This window comes from Ochotona curzoniae, unplaced genomic scaffold (genome assembly GCF_017591425.1).
Source record: "Ochotona curzoniae isolate NIBS_2020 unplaced genomic scaffold, NIBS_Ocur_1.0 scaffold_4763, whole genome shotgun sequence".
NCBI lineage: Eukaryota > Metazoa > Chordata > Mammalia > Lagomorpha > Ochotonidae > Ochotona > Ochotona curzoniae.
The window spans coordinates 1971866-1996267 of record NW_024467123.1 but is presented as its reverse complement, the minus strand read 5'-3'; the positions used below and the strand labels follow the sequence as shown (position 1 = coordinate 1996267).

The 24402-nt window shown below is 53.6% G+C and overlaps 1 protein-coding gene and 1 long non-coding RNA gene across 8 annotated transcripts in view; one reads left to right on the top strand and one right to left on the bottom strand.

The window, feature by feature from the left end:
• Positions 1 to 1021: 1021 nt before the first annotated feature.
• Positions 1022 to 24402, bottom strand: part of ALOX5 (arachidonate 5-lipoxygenase) — a 34733-nt gene continuing 11352 nt past the window's right edge. The window contains exons 1-12 of one of the 6 annotated variants that reach the window (XM_040970508.1): positions 22567 to 22761; positions 12751 to 12873; positions 11189 to 11295; positions 9446 to 9618; positions 8500 to 8646; positions 3635 to 3838; positions 3339 to 3425; positions 2637 to 2815; positions 2416 to 2537; positions 2213 to 2313; positions 1830 to 2000; positions 1022 to 1378 (exon numbers count right to left, since the gene is read on the bottom strand). In XM_040970508.1, coding sequence (XP_040826442.1) covers positions 1199 to 1378; positions 1830 to 2000; positions 2213 to 2313; positions 2416 to 2537; positions 2637 to 2815; positions 3339 to 3425; positions 3635 to 3838; positions 8500 to 8646; positions 9446 to 9618; positions 11189 to 11295; positions 12751 to 12869 — 1590 coding nt within the window. In that variant the 5' untranslated portion in view covers positions 12870 to 12873; positions 22567 to 22761 and the 3' untranslated portion in view covers positions 1022 to 1198. Of the gene's footprint in view, positions 1379 to 1829; positions 2001 to 2212; positions 2314 to 2415; positions 2538 to 2636; positions 2816 to 3338; positions 3426 to 3634; positions 3839 to 8499; positions 8647 to 9445; positions 9619 to 11188; positions 11296 to 12750; positions 12874 to 22566; positions 22762 to 24402 lie in introns of those variants that run through there. The other 5 variants (XM_040970502.1, XM_040970503.1, XM_040970504.1 and 2 more) reach the window with 5 other exon arrangements.
• LOC121149864 lies at positions 18882 to 23808 on the top strand. Of its 2 annotated transcripts, XR_005882863.1 has the most exons (3): positions 18882 to 18895; positions 19148 to 19250; positions 23400 to 23808. It is a non-coding gene; the product is annotated as an uncharacterized LOC121149864 (long non-coding RNA). The 2 variants fall into 2 exon arrangements; XR_005882862.1 differs by lacking the exon at positions 18882 to 18895 and having other exon boundaries at positions 19139 to 19250.

Sequence of the window (24402 nt, the reverse complement as noted above, 5' to 3'; positions counted from 1 at the left end):
GTCTGGGCAGGCAGAGCATACCAGGCTGTGTCCCTGAAGTAGAGACGGAGCCTCTGCTGGACGACGTGGCCAGTCTCCAGCGCTCTGGAGTCACTGACCCTGGGTGTTTGGCACTCGGGCCAGCAGCTGCGGCCTCGGTGCCTGGATGTTGCAGTTCATCCCGCTCCCCGGAGCCCCGCTGCACAGAGGACTTTTCCACTGACGGCCTCGGCCGCCACAGTCGCCAGCCGTTCATGTCGGTGTTCCTGCCGGAAGCCAGAGCACTGTCCCGGGTGACTGGTCTGGGGATGCTGCGCTGGCTGGCCTGACCCTCTCACTGTTTAGTGTTCTCACCTCATGCCCATGCTGGCTGTCACCGCCAGTCCCGCCTCCCCAGCTACACAGCCTTGCATGGTGGGCTGTGTACTCACAGATCGTCCTGAGGGTGGTGTGTATGGTGAATGTGGCTGGGAGGTAGAGTGTGAGCCTGGGGGTGGGATCCTCTGGGATTCCACAGTGCCAGGAGTCCACGGGCTAGGTACATGTGTGGGAGAAAGCCCTTGGTCTCTGTGCTCAGGACTCACCCTGCTTCTCTGGGTGGAGGGCTGGGGGTATGGGACGATTTTTTTGGTCACTCTGAGAACAGTGTCTCAGGAGAAAAGACACCGCAACTCCCAAGCGGCGGCTGCAGTGTCACCTAGATGCTCTGTCCTGGGGGATGACGGGGGTAGCTGAGATGTGGTGCCTTGGGTGTGCCTGGAAGTGAAGAAGGCGGGTTCTCATCCTGCAGGGGTTCTTCCCCTCCTGTCATTCCCCCCACCCCCAACACAGATACACACACCGGGGGAGGGCAGCCATAGGGAATCTGGGAAGCCCAGGGGGGAGAGACCAGCACTGTCTGGGCAACCACGGAGGCCTTCCCAGAGGCAGTGGCATCTGGGCTGTGTCGGGGGTGCAGCACTGCAATTCCGAATGGCTGTTTTCCTGAGCTGTTTGGGTGGCTGGGACATCGTGTGTGGCTTTCCATGACAACCACCGAAGATGAATTCATTCAACAATTTATTGGTCACCTACTGCATACCCCCAAGCTGGGGTGAGCGTGAACGGGAAGGCAGATCTCAGCCGGAGAGGTGCAGGACGTACCCACAGATTTGGGAACAGACGGGGGAGACGTGACAGCGCGGGGGACACAAGCCACCCTTGGGCCTGCCCAGCCACCTCAGATGGCCACGCTGTTGGGAATGCGGTCTGGGGACAGGTAATAGTAGGGCAGCTTCTTGTGCTTGTTGCGCTCGGCGATGATGCTGACGATGGCCTCGAGGTTCTTGCGGAATCGGGCCATGGCCTCCTTCACGGGCTTCTCGATGAAGTGCTCCTCGGGGTACATGCCCAGGAACAGCTGGGGTCCCGGGCAAAGAGACGCGGGTGAGCTGGCCCGCCCATCCGCCCTCCCCAAAGGGACAACTCATTCATTCTTTTACAACAACACATTCATTCTTTTACAACAACAACAATAATAAGGTCCTGGGCTGGGGAGGTTGGCTGCAACCCAAGACCAAGGTGCTTTCACAAGGGAGGCAGCCCAGGGCTAGGACACGCAGCTGGGCTTCAGGTTGAGCCGGGTGCACACACGCAGGCACCTCGGTGTTTGGGAACTCTGAAACATTGGTCTGCTTTTCAGGAACTCCACAGTTAGCGCGGCTGCGCGGGAACGCGGCAGTGTGGCTCGAGCGCCCTCTGCTGGCACTGGGCAGGGCTGCGTCTGCGGGCTCCCAGGCCTTGCCCGCGCGGAAGCATTTGGGGTGTGGAGCATTTGGGGTGTGGAGGTGGGCATTGGCACGGGGCCTCACCTCGTTCTCCTGGAACTGGCTCAGTGCCCACACCGCGCCCAGGTGCCAGCAGGAACGGCCACGGTCAGGCAGCGTCTCCACGATCTGCTCGATGGTCACCACGCCCTTGGCCTTGGGCGGCGGGGCCCGCATGGTCGGGGGCGCGTTGGGGATCCAGGAGCACCAGTCGTACTATGGGGGCAGCAGCCGAGTGCATGGGCACCTCCACACCCCCCTGGACCCTCCTCTTCTCACCTCTCCTCTCCAGGCTCCTTGGTCTCTCCCAGCTCCAGCTCCCTGGGCCCTTCCACACCCACTGGGGATTCCAGCCACAAGAAGAGTGGGGCCTGATGGGCGGGCGGGGTCCTGGACAGATAGGCACCCAAGGGCGGGGGGTGGGCTACCTGGCCGAAGTTCACGGCTGCGTGCTGGGCCGAGGCCGTGAAGATCACCACGGTCAGGTACTCGGACAGCTGCTCCCGGCTCTTGATGGATTCAGGGAAGCCTGGGACAGGGCCGGGCCTTGAGGCAGCCGGGCGGCCCCGCCGGGACCCCTGCGCTGACCCCCAACCCCGCCCCTGACCCTGACCACAGGGGGCAGCCCTACCTGAGGCCTTCCTGCCACGCATGCCGTACATGAAAACGTCGCTCACGAAGTCCTGCAGCTCCTGGTCCTCCTCCACCACCTGGTCGCTCTCGTAGTAGATGTCCACCACGTCGGCCGTGAACCTGTGCGGGTGGGCGACGGCAGGGAGGGGACGCCCCTTGGCTGCAGGACCCCTCCCCGCACTCTGACCCCCCTGACCCCCCGACCCGGCAGGCACTCACGTGCGAATGGCCTCCCACACCAGCAGCCCGTCATCGCGGTAGAAATAGTAGGGGATGTCCTCGACATTGTCCATGCCCCGGGCCTTGATGGCCTCGGGGAAGCAGAGCGAGGTGTAGGTCAGGTCCCTCATGGCCTTCTGCACCATCTGCACGTGCCCGCCACCGCCCGTGGCGTTGGCCTGCGTGGGCAGGACGCACGGCTCAGAGGCAGTCCCCAGTCAGAAGGCGGCTGGGCTCTGCGTGCCCAGCAGTGCCAGGGCTACTGTGTGACAAGGAGCCCAGTCCCCCAGGGATCCAGCCACACGCTGAGCGGCTTGCCTGCTGTGTGCTGAGAGCTGGGGGACACACACAAGCAAGGGCAGTGAGGACTGGGACATCAGAGGTTGATCCATGATGGTCCTTTGGCCCGGGACCCACTCCGGGCATCGCTAACTGACCTGGGCGATGGGACAGGAGGAAGGCGGGGCAAGGGCCCTTGTGGTACCTCGCAGGGTGGATGGGCCACAAGGAGCAGGTAGGGGGTCCTGTGCGCCCATCCCAGAGGCTGGGAGAGCCAGAGGCCAGGCGGCTGGAAGACCACCGGAGGACAGACTCGGGAGCGGACTGGGGCCAGCAGAGCTGCCTCTGGCTCACGGCCGGGCCTCCCTGGTTTCCCGAGCAGGCAGGCTGTGGGTGAGGCTGTGTACGCGCGAGGTCACCCACCTTGTCAAAGAGGCCGTACTCGCAGATGAGCTGTTCCCGGGCCTTGGTGTTGATGGCAATGGTGAACCGCACGTGTGCCACCAGCAGCTGGATAGGAAAGGGAGGCCAGGGCTGGGCCAGGGCCTGAGACCAGAGAACCCCCCCAGTCCCGGGGCCCTCAGCTGGCACAGGGAGGCAGGGGTGCACCGCCTTGCTGAGGTCTGGAGACAGGCTCCTCTCCCCAGTTCACGGATAAGGTAAAAGGTGGGCGTGCCAGGCACCCTTTCCCATCCGCCCTCCAGGTGAGGGAGCTGTACCTTGAAAATGGGGTGCACGGCGGGCAGCTGGCGGTACATGGCAATACCGAAGACCTCTGACACCAGGTGTGTGCACAGGAGGTGGGTGATGGTCTGGTGTACGTGGAAGTCACTGGAGCGCACCCAGATCTTGGCCAGGAGCCAGTCGTATTTTGCATCGGAAGGGAGAAAGATGGGGTTGTCTTCTCCCGGGGTTTGGTTGAGCTGGTATTGTTGGAGGAAGAAAACACACTGCTGTGGGCCCCCCCGCCCCAGGCTCTAGGAAGGCCTTTCTCAACCATCGAGGACACTGACATGAAAGGGTGTTCATTTGGGTGTAGTAATAGTTCTTAAATCAATCCATTAGCAGGAGCTGGAGGGGAAGGGAAACGCCATAAAGTTCATGGAAAATGGGTAGTGTGGAAAAAAAAAAAGCCCTCATGAATTTTTTAAGTGTCTGCATTTAAAGAAACAACTTCCAATATCCATTTTCCCACCAACTTTTCCAAAGACTCTTGTGGCCACTGGAGAACTCAGCCTCTCTGGAAGCTCCAGGAAAAGCTGTGACTTCAGAAAAAGGGCTGAGTGTGGAGGAAGCAGCCCCGTTAATGGGGGGCAGGACTCCTATCAGGAACCAGCAGCAGCAGGTGGCGGGGCTCGGGAGAGGGGAGGGGGAGGGACGGGCCCCACATTCCCGCCCTCACCCTGCCTTCCTGGTGTCTCCTGCTCTCCTCCCACTGCGTGGTTTGTCTTGGGATGTGTATTCTCAACAGACAGAGCACCCGGTGTGTTCAGGGAAAGCCACGAGACCAGGGAGACCCAGAGGGGCTGGCATCGAGATGACCCAGGGGGACGGCAGGCCAGGAAGTGGCTGAGCTGTGTCCTGTCAAACACTGGGGAAGGTGTGTATCTGCAGACACTTGGTCCTTGCCACTCTGCCCTGGACAACATGGGGCAGCAGCTACTGAACGGCGTCATCTGATGTTAGCTGTCCTGGTTTAACGCAGCAGCAGGAGGGCGGTTGGGCTGTATGCAGATGCTACGCTGCTCTAAACTCATGCAAGTTCTATTCTAAACTTGTGCAGATCCTATTCTCCATGGGGTCCTGGGTCACCCAGGGGATTTTTGGTTTTCTGAAAGGCACGTTAGTCAAAGTAAAAGCAAACAGGTGGAGTTCATGGCTCCTCATACAACTGTATGTTACACAAGACAAAATAGTATGAGACAAGTGTAGAAGCGAGCTCTTTGCCTGTTCTTCTCCAGGTCTTTGGGATCCTGACTGAAGCACGCAGCAGCCACCATCATGGGCTAGCTCATTATGTCTCACAGTAGCTTCCCGGCCACATGTGGCCAGCCCCTCAGCCCAGGGCACAGAGCAGCTGTGCCAGGCAGCACCAGCCTGGCATCAGGAGGAGAGGACAGCAGAGCAGTGTGGCACTGCCCAGTGTTCCTGCAAATGTGTTCACGGGATTGAGGTCCGCCTTTAGAGATGGCAAGGAGCAGGCTTCCTTGCAACATCAGGGGGCCCGAGTGCTAACCCTGCCCCTGCCTTCTCACCTGGCTTCCTGACCCCCGGCCCCCCCAGTGTTGTTCTTCTCCTGTGGACGTGCATCCCTGTGTCTGCCCCTGCTCACACCAGTGTCTGCTCCTTGGAGAGGTAGGGCTGCTGCCTGGCCCTCCTTCACCCAGACAGGAGCTCCTGTCATCTGGGATTCAGCGTCTTGCGCTGGGAACCCTCGAGGCCAGCAGGGGTAAGGTCCAGTGAATGACGCATCCCTCTGCTTCATACCACCCGGGGTTGGAGCCAGTGTCATCTTCCTCTCACCAGCTGGGGTCAGATCCAGTGAGTGTCCCCCTACCCCAACACCAGCTGGGGTCAAGTCCAGTGTCATTGTCCTCCCCCTCATCGCAACCAGCCGGGAACGGATCCAGTGAGTGTCTGCCCACCCCCAGCCTGGCAGGAGTGACACTGTAGGATCTGACTTCGTCCAACCCTGTCCTGCCTCCAGGCGATTGGCAAGTTTGTCTCTCCTGTACAAACTCCTCCTGGCTGCGTCTCTGTGTTGGGTTTCATTTGGGGAGGCCACACCCTATTCCTCCACTGCCAGTCACTTCCTCAGCAGTCCAGGATGCTGCCACACGGGAATGGGAACCAGTCTGGGCTCAGAGCCCTCTCTACTGCCCCCTCCAGTTGCCCTGTCTATGCCAGCCTGACCTAGTATAGCAGGTACAGCGGGGAGGCAGGCACTGGCTTGGAACTGTCCGGGTGGCACATGACGGACTTCACCCGAGCCAGAGGCCACCCCTGCAGCCTGCTGGGTCAGTGGGACACTTCACTGAGTCAGCTGTCCTTTCTCTAGTGACTGCAAGGGTTGTGGGGAGGACATTCGTACATTGTCTTGTGACTCCCTTATTCACATTCTCCGCACAGTTGGCTATGGCAGCAGCTGTTTGTTATCTTGTATGTTGCAAATATTCAAATTCCACCTGTCATTGTGTTCCAGTTATTTCCCGCAACCTACATTTGCCTTTTGGTTTTGTTTGTGGTCTCTTTTACCATGCAAATGGTAAGATATCCCGTAATCAAATGTCCCTGTTTTTTTTCCCCCTTGTAACTTCTCAGCTTCCTGTTTTTAAGAGTAGGGGGTCTCCATACTTCCTGTGCTTCTTCTGCAATTCCCCCCTCCCTTTTTTCCCAGCCAGTGGAAATGTGTGTAAAAAGCCTGATGGAAGGGCCCACCAACTTATTCCTGATCCAAAGATGGAGTGAGGACAGCATGGAAACTCCGTCACTTTCCCATCGGACACGGAAGCCACCATTGTCGCACTTTCCATTCCCGTGTCTGTGTGTGTGTGTGTGTGTGTGTGTGTGTGTGTGGTCTGCCTCTGCTCTCTGCATCCTGTCCCACGGGCAGTGCCTGCTCTATTCAGGCACCTCGTGGTCTTCCTTGATGTCCAGTGGTTTTAAAAGACAAACCAAAAAACACCTTTGACTGGGTTTGAAGCTTTCTTTTCCCGTGTGAATATATAAATTCTTGACTTCAGTTTTCTCGTTGTTCGAACCCTGCACTCCACTCAAGAAAAGGAAAATGCCCGAATGAACTTGTAATTGGAGGAGCTGACGCTGTGGCAGAGTGGGTAAAGCTGCTACTGGCAGTGCTGGTATCCCATATGGAAGCTGGTTTGTATCCTGGCTGCTTCTCTTCGGGTCTGGCTCCCTGTTAACATGCCAAGCAAAGCAGCAGAATGTGGCTCAAGTGCTGAGTCTCCCTGCCACCCAGGCTCCTGGCGCTGGTCTGGCACAGTCCTGGCTATTGCGGCCATTTGGGGGCATGAACCAGTGGATAAAAGATCTAACTCCACTGTTCAGATAAAATAAAAAGTAACTGAAAGCAAATTAAGTTGGTATAAAATCTGAATAGAACTGACACATTTATAGAAAGTTTTAATATTAACAATTAAATTTTGATTGTCCCTTCATGTTTGTATTATTTTTTCTTTATGGGGGTATATTGTTGTTGTTAAGATGCAAAAAGGTTTCTGTATCTTTTGAGGGGTGTGTTTAACCGATGCTACCTGATGAATTCTAATGGATTTTAAAAGCAAACTCTTCATAGTGTTTCTGCTTAGACACCATGGGTTTCAAGCTTCTTTGCCCTGATTGGGTGGTGGGACCAGCTAGCTCACTAACTTGGGGGGTGGTGCCGTCACACAGGGTCCACAGGGTCCAGGGTTATGGGGCTCCTGACGTCATTCGTTTCTGCTAAAGACACCATCTTGACACCAGCACTTCAACAGGAACCCCGCGGTCCTGAGATACCCACCACCTCCACGTAGTCCCCAGGCTGACCACAGCCCATTTTGTCATCATCACGTCACACTTTCCCAAAGAGGCAGACACTGTGGTGTGGCAGCATTCCATGTGGGCACTGCTTCAAGTCCTAGCTTCTCCACTTGCAGTCCTGCTCCCTGCTACATGTACCTAGGAAACAAGTGTTTGGGCCCCTGCACCCACGTGGGAGACCCACTGGAGACTCCTGGTTTCTAACAAAAGCTGTAATCATAATTACTATTTTCAACGTTTTTCTTATCCTTGGATCCTATCGCTGGCTGTACGGTGATGCTGTGTCCTGATGAGCCCACTGTGAGCTGAAAACGTGTGGCATGCTCTTGGCAGGTGGTTCCCCTGGGGATGGCACCCCACAGAGGACCTCACGGGAAGGACAGCCTCAGAGACCCCCACCTGAAGAAGTCAAGGTGAAGGATACAGGAAGAAAGACAGGGCCTCTTCTGAGCCCTCAGTGGCCAGAGGTGCATGGAATTCAGAATCTGTAAGGCTTTTGAGTGTGGCTGATCTTTCATGCACCATCACTCCCGCCCTTCTCTGCCCCGCCCCTTCTCTGCCCCCAGTCTGAGTCAGCACCAGATGTGGTCATTAGACTGGCATTCCTGCACCAATGCACAGGCAGGCTGTTCCCAAGTGAGCTGGACCCTCTAAACAGTCCCTTCCTGTGGCTGCCTCACACTTGCCCCATCACAGGAACCCTGGGTCTCACTAAGTCCCAGCTCTGGCCAGCAGGGCACCTGATGCCTGTTGGTGGGCTTGGTCCCTGACTCAACTCACAGCCTCCCCCAGCTGGTCTGCACCAGCATCTTGTCTTGGGGGGGGGCCCAGTCAGTATGCTGGGGTGAGGGTGAGGTACAGCACACACTCCCAGGCACCAGCCCAGCCAGGAGCTCCTCCTGCCGATCACAGCTTCTCTGCTCCTTGCACTTGAGCGCCTCTCCCTGGGGCTGCCTCCCCTCCCCTACCCCAGGGCTGCAGATGGAGCCACCCAGGAAGCTCCTTCCCAACACCCCCGTCCTGGCCTGCAAGCACTGCTCACCTGGATGGCGATGGGGACGATCTTGTTGGCACAGTTCTTGTACAGCAGGCAGATGGGTGCAGCCAGGAACTGATGCGTGCATGGGTCTGTCTTGTTGGCGTCAATGCCATCCAGCAGCTCAAAGTCCACGATGAAGATGTTCCCTTGCTGGGTGGGGCACATGGGTTCCCATCAGTCCGGGCACAAATGGACCTAGCAGGCAGGCTATCAGGTGGTGTGGGGGGCTGAGGGGTGGACCATGTGGGATCTCCCCAACTCCCTTGTCCTCTGAATCCAAGACTGAAACACACGGGGCGGTTGTGGGAGTCCTTGTGGGTTCTGGGTCAGTTTTTATTTTCCAAAAGCCAGGTGGGCCTACAGTCAAGGGGGAATCTGTCTAGTTGACAAAAACAGCAGAAGGCACAGGAACACCTGGAGGGTAGGTGGTGGGAATTGGGGGCTGGGGCAGGCTGCTGTAAGACCCCAGGGCTGCGTCTGGCCCGGAGTCCCACCAGGTCCCAGTAACGTTGGGTTGAATCCTTTGTGCCTCAAGACTGAGTGGGCCTTGGAACAGGAGTGGCAGGGCCTGCACTGCTAACCAGAAAGCCAGCTGCTCTCCCAGCTTCCTCAGGCCCCCTCTTTCATTTGCTCTTATGCAAGGCCCACATCTCTTTGTGGGATTTTCCCTGCGGTGAGGTGGGTGACGACCAAGGAACAGTGCACCAGCCATCCCACTGTGGTTCCCTATGGGGGTAGCTGTGTGTCTTGATGCAGAGTGTCAATGCCAGGCTTCCTGGTGCGGGCCCTATGCAGACCCATGCCCCTTAGGGCAGTCTGTGTGAGCTCAGCACCCTGGCCTGGTGGGGGGAAAGAAGTGGTTGCATACGCAGGCCTGAAAAGGGAGCAGAAAAGGAATTCTGCTCGGCTGAGGGGTTTCGATTCCTGCACCCCTGCCAGCCTGACTTACCTGGACCTCCTGCTCCAGGCTGAGCTGCCGCTCTAGGCTGCACTCCACCATCTCAGTGGTCACCGGCAGCTTCGGGGGTAGCTCCGTGCAGCGCCGGATCAGCACGGGATTGCAGCCATTGAGGAACTGGTAGCCAAACATGACATCCTCCTGCCAGTGATTCATGACCCGCTCTGCAGACAGGCAAGCGGGCAGGCCCGCGGAGCTCTGAGCACAGGGCAGTGGGGCCTGGTCCTCCCCAGCCTGGTCCAGTGCAGAGGCCCCCTGCTGACTGGATATCTGATCAAGGGCTCCAACCTGCCATGCCGTCACTGGCTTCCAGCTCCCTGTTATCATGCACCCTGGGAGGCAGCGAGTAACGGCTCCCATAGCTGAGTTCCTGCCACCCACGCAGGAAACCTGGATTGAGTTTCTGGCTTTTCCTGGCTCTGGCCTGGCCTCGCTCAGCCCAGCTATGGCTATTGTGAACATTTTAGAAGTGAACCAGGAATCGGTGCTATTTCTCTCTCTCTCTCTCTGCCTTTGGGGAAAATTAGGTCCTTCATTCCAGTGTGGCAAGAGAAGACGGAGCAACACGCGGGTGGCATTGGCTGTGTTTTCCCCATGCACAGATTCCAACAGTGTTCATACAAGCATTCCTCTCAAGCTTTCTGCTGTCTTTCTGGGCCCTTCCATTCATGGGACTCCTGCCTGCACTGTCCTTGGATCGGTGATTAAAGATAAGCCAGGAGCTGCCCCGACTCTGCCCAGGACACCTGCCTCCTCTTCCCACCTCCGCCCTACCATGCTACGAATGGCTGCTTTCTGATGCTGCTGAGGATCTTGATGATGAAATGAGGCCCCAGGTGCTGGACCATCAAAAGCCATGCAAGAGAAACTTGTGGGATCAACCGACACGGTCTGCATAGGGTGCCGGCTGGGCCGGGGGTGGGTCTTGGGGTGGGAAAATGGCAATCCCCGTGCCCCTCCCTGGGTACCCCGTGCCCCTCCCTGGGTACCCCGTGCCCCCCCGGGTACCCCGTGACCCCCCTGGGTACCCCGTACCCCTCCCTGGGTACCCCGTGCTCCTCCCTGGGTACCCCGTGCCCCCCCTGGGTACCCCGTGCCCCTCCCTAGGTACCCCGTGCCCCTCCCTGGGTACCCCGTGCCCCCCCTGGGTACCCCGTGCCCCCCCTGGGTACCCTGTGCTCCTCCCTGGGTACCCCGTGCCCCCCCTGGGTACCCCGCGCCCCTCCCTGGGTACCCCATGCTCCTCCCTGGGTACCCCGTGCCCCCCCTGGGTACCCCGTGCCCCCCTGGGTACCCCGTGCCCCCCCTGGGTACCCTGTGCCCCTCCCTGGGTACCCCGTGCCCCTCCCTGGGTACCCCGTGCTCCTCCCTGGGTACCCCGTGCCCCCCCGGGTACCCCGTGCCCCTCCCTGGGTACCCCGTGCCCTCCCTGGGTACCCCGTGCCCCTCCCTGGGTACCCCGTGCCCCCCCGGGTACCCCGTGACCCCCCTGGGTACCCCGTGCCCCTCCCTGGGTACCCCGTGCTCCTCCCTGGGTACCCCGTGCCCCCCCTGGGTACCCCGTGCCCTCCCTGGGTACCCCGTGCCCCCCGGGTACCCCGTGCCCCTCCCTGGGTACCCCGTGCCCTCCCTGGGTACCCTGTGCCCCTCCCTGGGTACCCCATGCCCCCCTTGGGTACCCCGTGCCCCCCCTGGGTACCCCGTGCCCCCCGGGTACCCCAGAGACACACTCACCAGAAATAGTGTTGCTGATCTTGACGAAGATCTTCTCAAAGTCAGCAAAGTCGCTCCAGGAGGACTGGAACATGTGCATGAAGCGGTTGATGAACAGGTTCTCCATCCTGCAGGCCAGAGACAGGCACTGCGGCGCATGCGCCCAGGGACTCCCAAGCCCCCTGGCCCCAGGAGGCCCTCAAGCTGGAAGGCAGAAGAACCACTGCACCTCCCCTATAGAAATGACCGGCAGCTTCAAGTTCAATTCCAGTGCCTTGAGCTCCACCTGTGCGGGTTCAGTCTTTCCTCAGGCCTTGCTCCCACATGGCTGCGCTAATGGAGTCACCCGTATCTGGGAGGTGAGCCACCTTCCCTGATGTTCTGTCCGGCTCCGACTCTGGGGTTACTTCTGAGAGGTCGTGCAGGGCAGCCTAATGGCGACCCCGAGGAAGAGCACCCTGAATTTACATGCTGAGCGGCAGGGCAGGAGGAAGTATGGCTGGCCTGAGTTATGCCAGGGTATGCCAGGTGTGCCAGGGTATGCCAGGGTCCTGACAGGATGTAAGGCAGTGCTTTTCCAGGCTTCCTGTACCCTGTGACCAGCGCCCCGTCTCCCCTCCAGGCTCCACAGGTCTGCCCGGCAGCCTCCAGACAGCGGCTAGTGAACTGGGTCTGAATGAACAGCAACGGTTCAGGTAGCTGGGGTTCCCCCCTCCTGATGCATGCATGGCTGGCAGGTGTATTTTGGGGGCTAGCCTGGTATCCTCTCCAGGTCTCGGAAAAAGGCCACTGCCTCCAGGAAGCCTTCCATTACAGGAGGAGAGGAAGTCTGGTCTGCCTGGTTCCTGTGCACACACGTCCATGCAGCACCCATGTGGGTATTGTCTGCTGCCTTATATGCCTGAGGATGAGAGCATGTTTGTACCCAGCCTAAGGCCTGCCCAGCACCCAGAGGAGTGAGAGGTGCACCTGACGCCAGTGCAGGGGTCCTGCCCCTGGGGCTCCCTTCCACCTGTACACCTGACAATTGGAGTCCAGCCCACTTGGGGACAGCAGACCTTGGGCAGTAGCCTGACTGGGACCTGCTGCGGACACAGGAGCAGTGTCAGGAGCCTGGGGGGCGGGGTGGAAATGCCAGAGTCCTGGCAGAATCAGAGGAGTGAAGCTGCGGGTTCAGTTTGCAGTGTGCTCAGCTGAGAGCAACAAGGCCTCTATTGCTCTCTCATGGCTGACTCCTTGGCGGTGCCGTGCAACACAGACACACAGAGGACACTGGAGGCCCAGGACCAGGGCATCAGAGCATCCCCCTGGAGCCTTCTGCACTGTGACAGGTGTCTCCCTGGGCCTGTGGGTCCTCAGAGGCTGCTGTGAGCACACAGTCACTGCCAGGATGTCTCTGCAGGTTGTTGGCCCTCAGCGTGGCCAGCCTGCTGGTGGCTGTCCTCAACTCACTGGAGCTGTGGAAGAAGGCTGGCCCACCTGGCAGCTTCACCGCGTGTGTCCAGCCCTCCTCGGGGCCAGCCAGGGGCCGGCAGTGGCCCACTGAAGCTGCTCTCACAGCCTGAGTTTCCTGGGAAACTTACGCTTTGGAGTAGTTGAGAACAAAATCCACCCCCTTCTCACTGTCGAACTGGATGTCCCGGGGTAGATCCCTATGGCATTTGGCATCAATGCTCAGAGGGAATCCAGGGTTCCACTCCATCCACCTAGGCAGGGAAAGGAGAAGACCTGGGTTATATGCCAGCCGCTGGCTAGGCCCCCTGCTGGAGGCTGCCAGTGCTATCTGCTGATGCCACCATGAGATGGTCACATTCTATACTGACCTTGTGGCCCTTCCAATGGTCCAGTGGCAGTTGACCACTGTGCGCCTTGAGAGTGGCTGCCACAAGGGGCTGGTGACAATGCAGCGTGCAGCAGGGCACAGGGCCAATAACGAAAGAATGACAGGATGCCCAGTGTTCCGCCAGCTTGCTCAGTGCCCACTGCCTCTGGACTGGGTGCACGCCCTGCTTGTGGTATTCTGGGAATAGGGACAGGTCTCGTGCTTTCCCGATAGGATTGCAGGCAGCAGACATGATGGGGTAAGAGGCCGGGGCACAGGCTTCTGCCAGCTAGTAACAGCTGAGGCTGTTGCAATCCAGCTGCCTTCTCCTCCCACTTGCACCGTTTATGGTAGACACGCCTAGAGCCTGCTCTCCTGAGTGTCCATCTGTGTAACATCGCATGTCTACAGTGCAACTTTCATCCTACTTTTTTTTTGTACAGTCATTCACTAAACTTGAACCATAAAAAGCAATTGTTACACTTTGAAAATTGTTTATTTTTTGAAAACCAAACGAAAGGAACAATTGGTCATTTCTTTGTGGATGGGACATTATAGTGTGTTTGTGAAAACACTCAACATTTACAGTCTGGGATTTCTAGCATCTTCATTTGTATTTTATATCTTCCTATCTTTTGGGGCTGGCATGGTGGCTTATCAGTGTAATATGCCCGTAGTACCAGCATCCCATATGGGTGTAGTCCTAGTCCTGGCTGCTCCACTTCTGATGCAGCTCACTGCTTTTAGCAGTGGGAAAGCAGTGGAAGATGGCTCAAGTCCTTGGGCTCCTGCACCCATGTGAAAAACTCAGAAGAAGCTCCTGACTCCTGGGGTTGGGGCAGCTCAGGTTCGGCTGTCGTGGCTGTTTGGGTAATGACCCAGTGGACGGAGTATCTCTGTCATCTCTGTCTCTCCTATCTGTAAACTTACCTTTCAAACAACAATAAAAAAATTTAAAATCTTCCTACCCCGTCCAGTCTCTCTTTAGAAAGGAAAGTAAAAGGTAGAGAATTAAGGTCATTAAAATCCTCAAGTCAAAAATCCTCAAGTCATTTCTAATAAAACTTTGTGAATTTACTGGTTTTTTAAAAAAATATATTTATTTATTTTTATAGAAAGGCAGATATATAGAGAGAAGGAGATACAGAGAGGAAGATCTTCCGTCCAATGGTTCACTCCCCAAGTGACCGCAACAGCTGGAGCTGAGCCAATCCGAAGCCAGGAGCCAAGAGTTCTTCCAGGTCTCCCACGCAGGTGCAGGGTCCCAAAACTTTGGGCCGTCCTCAACTGCTTTCCCAGGCCACAAGCAGGGAGCTGGATGGGAAGCAGGGCTGCAGGGATTAGAACCAGCACCCATATGGGATCCTGGCGCATGCAAGGCGAGGACCTTAATCACTGCGCTATCACGCCAGGCCCTGTGCATTTACTGTTACAAAAATCCCCACTGCTGGCAAGACTGAATGTATATACGCAGAAGAATGTAATTAGATTCCCACCCCTTAGCATATACAATCAACTCAAAATGGATCAAAGACTTAAAGTTAAGACCTGAGATTATAAAGTTGAAGCAAATGTAGGGGAAATTCAAAACATTATTTTTGTGTAGGCAATGGTTTCATGTTATTGTTTAGATTTACTTGAAAGTCAAAGGTAGAGAGGGATAAACACACATACAGAGAGAGAGAGAGAGAGAGAGAGAGAGAGATCATCTATCAGGTGGTCCAGTCCCCAAATGGCTGGCCAGGGCAGTGGCAAGCCAAAGCTTGGAGCTTCATCTGGGTCTCCCACATGGGCAGCAAGCGCTCAAGTACTTGGGCAATCTTCTGTTGCTTTTTCCAAGCCTTTAGCAGGCAGCTAGATTGGAAGCACAGTATCCGGGATATGAACTGGTGTCCATATGAGATACCCACATTGCAGGTGGTAACTCACTCCTCTGTACCACGGCACTGGCCTCTGGTGCTGCTTTCTTGAATCAGAGCCCCAGAGCACAGACAACAAGAGCGACACCAGATGAACGGGACTAGAGCAAACGCAGAAGCTTGCGCACTGCAAAGGAAATGATCAACAGAGTGAAGAGACATGTGACAAAATGAGAGGAAGTCTGTGCAAGTCACCTGTCAAGAATCAATTATCCAGAATGCATCAGAAACTTTACAAGCTCAGCAACAAGAAAGTGACCGATTCAGTTAAGGATAGACAAAAGACCTCAGTGAGAGTTCTCACAAAGAAGATGCAAATGATTGGCAAAGATATGAAAAATGCTCAACAGTCGTCAGTGAAATGCAAATCAAAACCACAATGAGTTATCACCTCATCCCAGTCCGAATGGCTGAAACCAAAGTGCAGCCAGCAGCTACTGCTGGCAAGGATGCAGAGAAAGGGGGAGCCTCGCAGGCTGCTGGTGGGAATGTGAGTTAGTGCAGCCGCTGTGGAAAACAGCACGGAGATGTCTTAGAAAACCCGAAACAGACCTGCCACATGAGCCAGCCATTCTACTGCCGGATAAATACACAGACATGCCTGCACCACCGTGTGTACAGCAGCAGTGTTCACCACAGCCAAACTAGGAAATCAACCAAGGTGTCCACCATCAGCTGAATGGATAAAAAAAAAAAAAAATTGTACATACTTATATACAATGTGGTATTATCAAGCTAAAACAGAATGAAACTCTACTGTTTGTACCAAAATGGACATTCATGTTGCGTGAAATAAGTTGGACCCAGAAAGACAAATAACACATGTTCTCCCTCACGTGTATGGGAGCCCAAATTCAAGGAAAGAAAAAAAAAAAAAACTCACCATAACCCAAAAGAGAGGAACGCCTGTGCATCAGTATTGCTGCAAATATAGTTTTATCAGAGTTGGTTTCCGATGATTTTCAAGCCAATGGTTAAGAATAATATGGTAGCCCAGGGCTGGCACAATGGCTCAATTGCTGATTCTCCACCTACAAGCACTGGCATCCTATGTGGGTACTAGTTTATGTCCTGCCTGCTCCACTTCCCATCCAGCTCCCTGCTGGTAGCCTAGGAGGGCAGTAGGGAATAGCCCAAAGCCTTGGGATCCTGCACCCACATGGCTCCTGGCTCCTGGCTTCAGATCGAAACAGCTCCAGATATCATGGCCATTTGGGGAGTGAACCAGAGGATGGAAGATCTTTGTCTAGCTCCTCTCTGTAACTCTGCCTTTCCAATTTAGAAGAAAAACATCTTTAAAAATAGTAATATGCTATTACTCAGTTTTACTGAGCCATGATGACTTTACAAGTGAAATGGTCATCTCTTTGCAACTCGTGTCATGAGCAACAATCATTTGCTTCTAGCTCGTAGTCTTTGCCTCTGTTACCTGAACAAACGGAAGCAGAAGGAGCAGCCTTAGCAACAGTTCCGTCACTCACTACGGAAGAGCCCAGCAGACCTGTGGCTGTGAGCTTGTTCTCAGCCATCAAACTTCCTAAGGAATATATAGTATGCCAAGCTTTTTTGGGCTTTGCAAGGGGAGCAAGGCAGCAGCAGAAAATGAACTATCATTCACTTCTTTCATTTTTTTTTTTTAAATTTGGGATTGGACTGGACGTCTGCCCTTTGGGACTTACACCAGCCTGATGCTTGGGCTGCTACTTAACATGATCACCCCGAGGACCCAGGGATGGCACAGGGCAGCTTCTGGTGGGGCCTTGGACTCCTATCTCATACCTGGTGCTCATGGTTTTCTCCTCCCCCCTCCCCCCCCCGCCTCATCTGTCCTCACACTCCCCCCTCTGCTTCCGTTCAGGAAATGCTGTCTACATAATGACCAGAGTTCCTCTTTCTGGTGAAACCTTTCAGAGCAGAGCCTGGAGATAAAGCAACCACCACGAGCAGTTCCCCAAATATTAGAGAGTCAGGGCATCCTGCCTGCATCACACGTAGCAGACAGCCCAGGCCAAAACCTCACGGCCCGTGCTCTCACCCTGTCAGTGCACCTGTCACACACACACGGTAGACAGGTGCGGTCAGCACCCGCACTGCAGACTGCTGACCAGCAACACCCCATCCAGTCTGTGTGGTTTTAACATGCAGCTGTTGAACGAAATTGTTCTGTGATGATTTTCTACTTGTCATTATGTTTTGAAGGACACAGTGGTGGGCACGGACGGGTGCCGTTAAGTTAAATGCCTGAGCAGGCACGTGGTTGTATGTGGGAGCCACTGTGCTCACCCTCCTTCCTGCTGAGGGACATGGGACTTGGACGCAGCCATGGTGAGTGTCCCTGGGTGTCAGCTGGGACGCTCGGGGGTGTGTTCCTCTGGGGATGCTTCTTGCAAGCAGACCTAAGGGGCTGCAGGTCACGTGAGTTTGCGCATGTTCTGCAGAAGCACCGCAGATCGTCCTGCCCACGTGCATGCTTAGCTGAGCATGGCTGCTTCTCCTATGTGTCTTTGTAACAAACATGATTGATTTATGAAAAAGAAATTTGGAGAGATGGGTGTGGAGAGAGAGAGAGGATTTCCATTGATGACTTCACTTTCACTGTCTGGGGCTGCTGGGCTAAACACTTACCCCCTGTGGTGTTTTAGTCCACACCCCCTGGCCACTGGTTAATTAATTAAACCTCTCTGGCCACTGGTTAATTAAGCCTCTCTTCATCGCTTCTCTGATTTATTTTACTATTGGTGTTTTTAAAAATTAACTTAATGGGGGTCTTTTCATTTCAGCATGCAAATCCTTTGTCATGGGTATAACATTTAACAGTAGTTTCCTGTATATTACTGGATATTTCAGCTCTTTATAGTTCCTAATTCTATGCATTTTTTCCCCTTGGTAACCTTTGGGTCACTTGCTTGGTGGAAGAAAGCCCACCCCAACTCAAGGATACATGAAGGTTTCTGTCTACAACTTTTATATTTATTCTTAACTCTCTCTCTTTATCTACCTAGAATTTGAAAGGCAGAGAGAGAATGAATGAGATATCTTATCCTCAGGCTCACTCCCAAAATGCTTACAACAACCAGGCCAGGGCCAGGGCCAGGCCAGGAGTCAGAGCTGGGGGACAGAGCTAGGAGCCAGAGCTAGAGCCAAGAGACAGAAGCCAGGTGCCAGGGAGCAGGGTCCAGGAGCCAGGAGCCAGGGGCCAGGGGCCAAGTGCAGGGTCTAGGAGCCAGGAGTCAGGAGTAGGAACCAGGAGCCAGGTGCCAGGTGCCAGAGGGCCAGAAGCCAGGAGCCAGGAGCCGGGAGCTAGAAGCCAGAGCCAGAGCCAGGAGCCAGATGCCAGGTGCCAGGGGGCCAGGAGCCATAAGCCAGGAGCTAGGAGCCACAGCCAGGAGCCACGAGCCACGAGCAGAGCCACGAGCCAGGAGCCAGAGCCACGAGCCACGAGCCACGAGCCACGAGCCAGGCACTCAGGCCTCGTCTCCCCATGCAGATGACAGGAGGATAACCACCGAGCCACCTGCTGCTTCCCGTGGTGTGCCTTGACAGGAAGCTGGAACGCAGAACAGAGCCAGACTTGAACCCCAGTACTCCAACAGGAGATGCAGCTGTCTGAAGCAGCAGCTTAATTGTTTTAATTGCCTCCCCCATTTCGGCATTGTTTTTGTCTGATTCTTTTTTAGCTCACACTCTCCATTCCATGGTGCAAAGCAGGAATCAAGCTTACACATCATCAAAGACTGAAATCAGTTCATTTTCGCTCCCTGGGGCATGAAGCAGGCGCATGTGTGAGTTTGGAGCCGAGTGCCTGGACTTCTGTGTCGTTCTCACTTTTAAGATTTATTTATCGGAAGGGCAGAGATACAGAAAGAAAAGAAGAGACAAAGAGAGCTAGAGACCTTGTCACTGCTACTTCACTCTCCAGATGACCACAAGGACCAAAACTGCGCTGATCTAAAGCCAGCAGCCAGGAGCTTCTTCCCAGTCTCTCACGTGAGTGCAGGATCCCAAGCAACTGGGCCATCCTCTACTGCTTTCCGCAGGCCCACAAGCAGGGAGCTGAATCCAAAGTGGAGCAGCTGGGACATGAACCTGCACCCATATGGGATGCTGGCATAGCAGGTGGCAATGCTACCCACTACACCGCATTGCTGACCCCACTTGTGGTTTCATCAATCCCTCTCTGACTCCAGTCCCTCGTCTGTGAAAAAGGAAAATCACAATTTCTTTTTTTTTTTTTTTTAGATAAATAATAAGCAGGGTTTTAGCACTGCTGCCTCAAACGAGAACAAGAAAGAGACTTGCCAAAGAAGAATGAGGCTTAACTGAGAGCAGCAGAGTCTCACAGGTGGGTGCACCTCATGCAGATTTCTGGGTGTTTACAGGAGACTGGGGCACAGAGAAGGCTTTGAAGAAGTGAGGAGAATCACAGCAGATGTCCGGAAGCAATCATCTTTGGCCTCCATGATTAACTCCATCTGGGAATGGACTGGCAGCTGTTGAGTAAATGTTTGCGTGCCAGTACTTTTTGCGTCGTGTGGGGCACCCATGACACCAGCATCCTATAGAAGCCCTGATTGGAATCCTGAATACGCGCCACTTCTGTCTAGCTCTTCATTTTATGTGCCTGGGAAAACAGTGGAAGAAGGCCTAAGTACTGGGATCCCTGCCACCCAGGTGGAAGACCTGGGTGGAGTTCCTGGTTCCTGACTTTGGCCTGGCATTGCGCCAGCTGTTGTGACCATTGGGGGAGTGAACCAGGGATGGGAGACCTCTAACTCTGCCTTTCAAATAAATAAAATACATACTTTTGTTTAAGAACTCTTAATCCAACATTACTTATTATTATTTTGGGGGAAAGGCACTGTATCAGCGGCCCGTGTCAACACAGACAGCACCCCAGTAAGCGGGAGCCATCTTCACACTGGATTTATGTATTTTGGGGGGTCTGCTTCTAGGCTTGCTGTGTCAGTTTTTCTCCTTCAGAGCCCAGCAACAGCTTTGGGCACAGTAACTTTCTCGTGGATGTTTCTGCCCATTGCATTTTTCACTGTTGCATTGTCGGGTGTTCATGACAAACGTTTTGCATCATATACACAACTCTGCCGAGTGTGGTCCTGTAATGCTTTTCCATCTTTCCATCAAGCACAAGGCACCGAGGGAAACAGAGTGAAGAGATAAGCTGATCTGGGCGCAGAAATAAATCTGAAATCTTGCACAGTTTTTTTTTTTTTCTATAAAGTATTTCAAGACCTCTTGCGTGCATGAATTCCAAAAAGATGTCACTCCCCAAATGTTCCCAACATCAGGGCCAAAGTTAGGATCCAACGGCTTAGTCTAGGTCCCCCCCCAGGAATGGCAGGGCCCCAAGTGGTTGAGGCATGACTTGCTGCCCAGTAGCAGGAAGCTCGCATCAGCAGTAGAGTCAGGATTCAAACCCAGGCCTTCAATACGGAATACAGTCCTCACCAACTGCACTTAACTGCCAAATGCCAATCCCCAAACAGTGGGGTGTTTTAAAGGATTTTATCGATACATAAAATTATCAAGCTTACAACTAACACATAATTCCTGTCTCACACAATTCTTGTCTATTCCTGTGTTAATGTGATTCTAACACAAGATGATTCCATGTAGTTCACAGATATAATTCTAAGAATCTAATTACACCTCCTTCCCTCCCTTTCTCACTTCCTTTCCTTCTTTATTTCTTACACAGAGAGGTCTTCCAACTGCTGGTTCCCACCCCAAGGGAGGAGAGGAGAGGAGAGGGGAGAGAGAGAGAGAGAGAGAGAGAGAGAGAGAGAGAGAGAGAATCTTCTTGTACTTGCTGCTTCACTCCCCAAATGGCTGCGATGGCCAGAACTGAACTGATCGAAGCCAGGAGTTTCTTCTGGTCTCCTACTTGGGTGCCTACAGGGTCCCAAGGACCTGGCATCCCTTACTGTTCTCCCAGGCCATAAGCAGGGAACTGGATTGAAAGAGGAGCTCTGTAGGCCAGCAGGTAAAGCCAGCATCTGTGGCACTGGCATCCCATACGGGTGCTAGTTTATGTTCTGGCTGTTGCGCTCCTCACCCAACGCCCTGCTTAGTGTACCTGGAAAGCGGCAGCAGATGCTCCAAATGCTTGGGCCCCTGTGCCCATATGAGAAGATGCTCCTGGCTCTTGCCTTTGGACCAGCCCAGCTCCAGCCACGGTGGCCATTTGGAGGGAGTGAACCATCAGATAGAGGATGAATCTGGACCTCTGCCTGTCTTTCTCTCTCTCTCTTCCTTCCTCCTTGTTTCCATAACTGTGTCTTTAAAATAAATAAATAATAAATAAAAAGAAAATAAGTGGAGCAGCTGGGACACAAACCAGGTGCTCATATGCAATAGCTGATGTTGCAAGCAGTGGCTTACTTGTCTGCTGTGTCACAATACGGCCCATCTCTGTGCTATTTTTTTTTGCTTCTTTGTTTAAGATTTATTTATTTTTATTGGAAAGGCAGATATACAGAGAGGAGGAGAGACAGAGAGGAACATCTTCCTTCTGATGATTCACTCCCCAAGTGGTCGCAATGGCTGGAGCTGAGCCAATCTGAAGTCAGGAGCCAGGAGCTTCTTCCGGTTCTCCCACGCAGGTGCAGGGTCCCAAAGCTTTGGGCCATCCTCGAATGCTTTCCTAAGCCACAAGCAGGGAGCTGGATGGGAAGCAGAGCTGCCGGGATTAGAACCTGTGCCCATATGGGATCCCGAGCATGCGAAGAGAGGACCTTAACCACCACACTATCGCGCTTGGCTCATCTCTGTGCTAATTTTTAAATCCACTTGTTAGAGTTCTTTCTGTACTCTAGATACAAGTTCCTTATCAGACACAGCATTTGTAGGTATTTTTAAAATCTATTTGAAAGAGATTCAGTTAGGTGAATTTTCTATTTGCTACTTGACTATCCAATTGCCCATAACAACTACAGCTGGGCCAGGCTCAAGGAGCACCCCAGGTGAATGGCAGGGCTCTAAGAACCTGAGCCCGCAGCTGCTGCCTTCACAGAATGCACTAGCAGCTTGCTGGAGTGGAAGCCTCAGCTAGAACTGCGTTAGTGAGTGCGCATGTCTGAGGCAGCCTCGTCACATGCTGGGCTACAGCATCTCTGCTATCTTTTTACTTTTTTCATGATGCCCTTTGACGCACAGAATTAAAAAATTGGATGAAATTTATTTTTTTGTGTGTGTGTGCTCATGGTGTTGTGTAAGAGTTGCCAATCACCAGATTATGAAGACTTATTCTTTTTTAAATGTTTATTTTCAAGTACTTGAAAGAGTGATAGAGAGTAAGAATGAGAGACTAGAGAGAGAGAGAGAGAGAGAGAGAGAGAGAGAGATTGAGAATATCTCTTTGTTGATTTGCTTCCCGAATGCCTGCAACAGACCAAAGCTTGAATCAAGGAGCTCCATTTGGGTTTCCTTGTGGATGGCAAGCCCTTGAGCTGCATCCCAGGATACACGGGAAGGGAGCTGGACTGGAAATGTATTAGCAGGACAGGAAACAGCATTCCCTGTGGGAGAACCAGCCTTAACCCCCTGTGCCCTCTGTCCACACTTGTCTTCTCTTCTTCAAAGAGGCATGGAGTTGCCATTTTTAACATTTAAACCTCAGGTTACTTTTGAATGCGGATACTCACAGAGGTGTCCCACTGCTTTCACCATCCACTGTGGAATATTTTCTTCATCCCAGAAAAGGCCCCTCAAATCCTTCAGCTGTGCACGGGCAGCACAGATCTGGTCCTGTTGCTACAAATGTCCTTGTCCCAGCCAGGATCCGGTAACAGGTGATCCATGGTGGCTGGCTGCTTTCTTCGATTTAGCATCATGTTTTCCAGGTTCATCTGGTTGCAGCATGCACCAGGACTTCCTTTTCCGCACAGAATCGCCTTGTGTTCATCTGCTTATCAGTTAACGAAACTGGGGTTGTATACCCCCGGAGGCTCTGATAGATAACGTTGTGGAAATCATGAGCGTACAAGCGTTTGTGCATACGTATGCTCTCATCTCTCCTGGGTACATGCAAAGCGGTGACACTGCTGGGTTAGATGACAGCTGAGGAACCATCAGACTGTTTTCTCTGAACGCTGTCACGTTATAGTCCCACCAGCAGCATATGGGGGTTCTAGCTGCAACCCTGTCGACACGTGTTGCTATGTTTTAAATTGTAGCCACCCTAGATTGCCTTGGTAGTGTTGCATTGCATTTCCCAAACACCCTTGGATGTACTCAGCGGTCATTCTCCCCTCCTTGGAGGAATTCCCACTCAGATCTATTTTGGGCTATTTTCTCTCTCATTACTGAGTTGCAAGCACTCTATGTATTTTGGATAGAAGTCCCTTATCATATATATACATTTTTTTTTCTCACTCTGTCTTTTCACTTTCTTGATGGGATCCTTTGATATACGAAGTTGTGTAATACTTTTGCTATTGTGAAGTACGTGTCCTCTGACTCTGTTCTTCTTTTTCAGACTGTTTGAATTCCGATGTAAACCTTGCTGATTTCTGCCCCCAAAGCCCTAGCGGGGCTGTTTCACCCGGATTGTGTTGGAATCTGGACCTCACGGAGGGGAGGGGATGTTGCCCTTTCATCCCTGAGGTCCATGACCGTGACTTCAGCTTCGTCAGATGTTACTCATTTGTTTTCTGTAGTTCTTTGTAGCTTCTGTACCATCTTGGGTTACTTTTGTTAGACCTACACATAGGCAGTTTTGTTTCTTCGGATGGCGGTATACATTATTTTTTTCTCTTATTTTTTAGTTTCAGTTGGTTCTAGCATCGAGGAAAACAAGTGGTGTTTATATGTTGCTTTTGTGTCCTGCAATCTTGCTGGTTTATTGGTTCTAACAGTGTGTGCGTGCATTTCCTAGGATTTTCTATGTAGGGACAGTTTTATTGACTGTAATGCGAGGGCCTTTTTCTCTTCCTAACTGATCCGGGCAGAGGCTCCAGGATGATGTTAATCGGAAGTGACAGAGGCCGACCCTGTCAACCTTTCCCTGGATCTCCGTGAGCTGCTAAGTGTGAGCTTTGCCTGTGTGTGAGTTTCCTTCAATTCCTATTTCCTGAGTGTTTTTTTTTTTTTATCATGAAAAGATGTTGGGTTTTGTTACATTCATCATAGAAATATTTAAAATGCTTATCACGGCCCATTTTGTTGTGGGCACATACGTCACTGTTACGGGGTTATTGCGAGAAAACTTCAAAGTCACGGGCATCCCTACAATGGCAGGTGGGAGAACAGTGAGGCGACGTCGAGCTTCTGCACAGGTGGCGTGGCTGATCCTGAACTTTCTGCTCACTCTCTCGCACCATGGAGCTTGGGACCTGGGGCCAGTACAGAAGCTGGCAGTGAGGGTGAACACATGCTGTGCCCAGGGCTAGGGGCCACCATGGAAACTGGTAGCGAGGGTGACCATACATCGTCCCGAATATCTTGAGGCCACCACAGAAGCTGGCAGCGAGGGTAGCTGT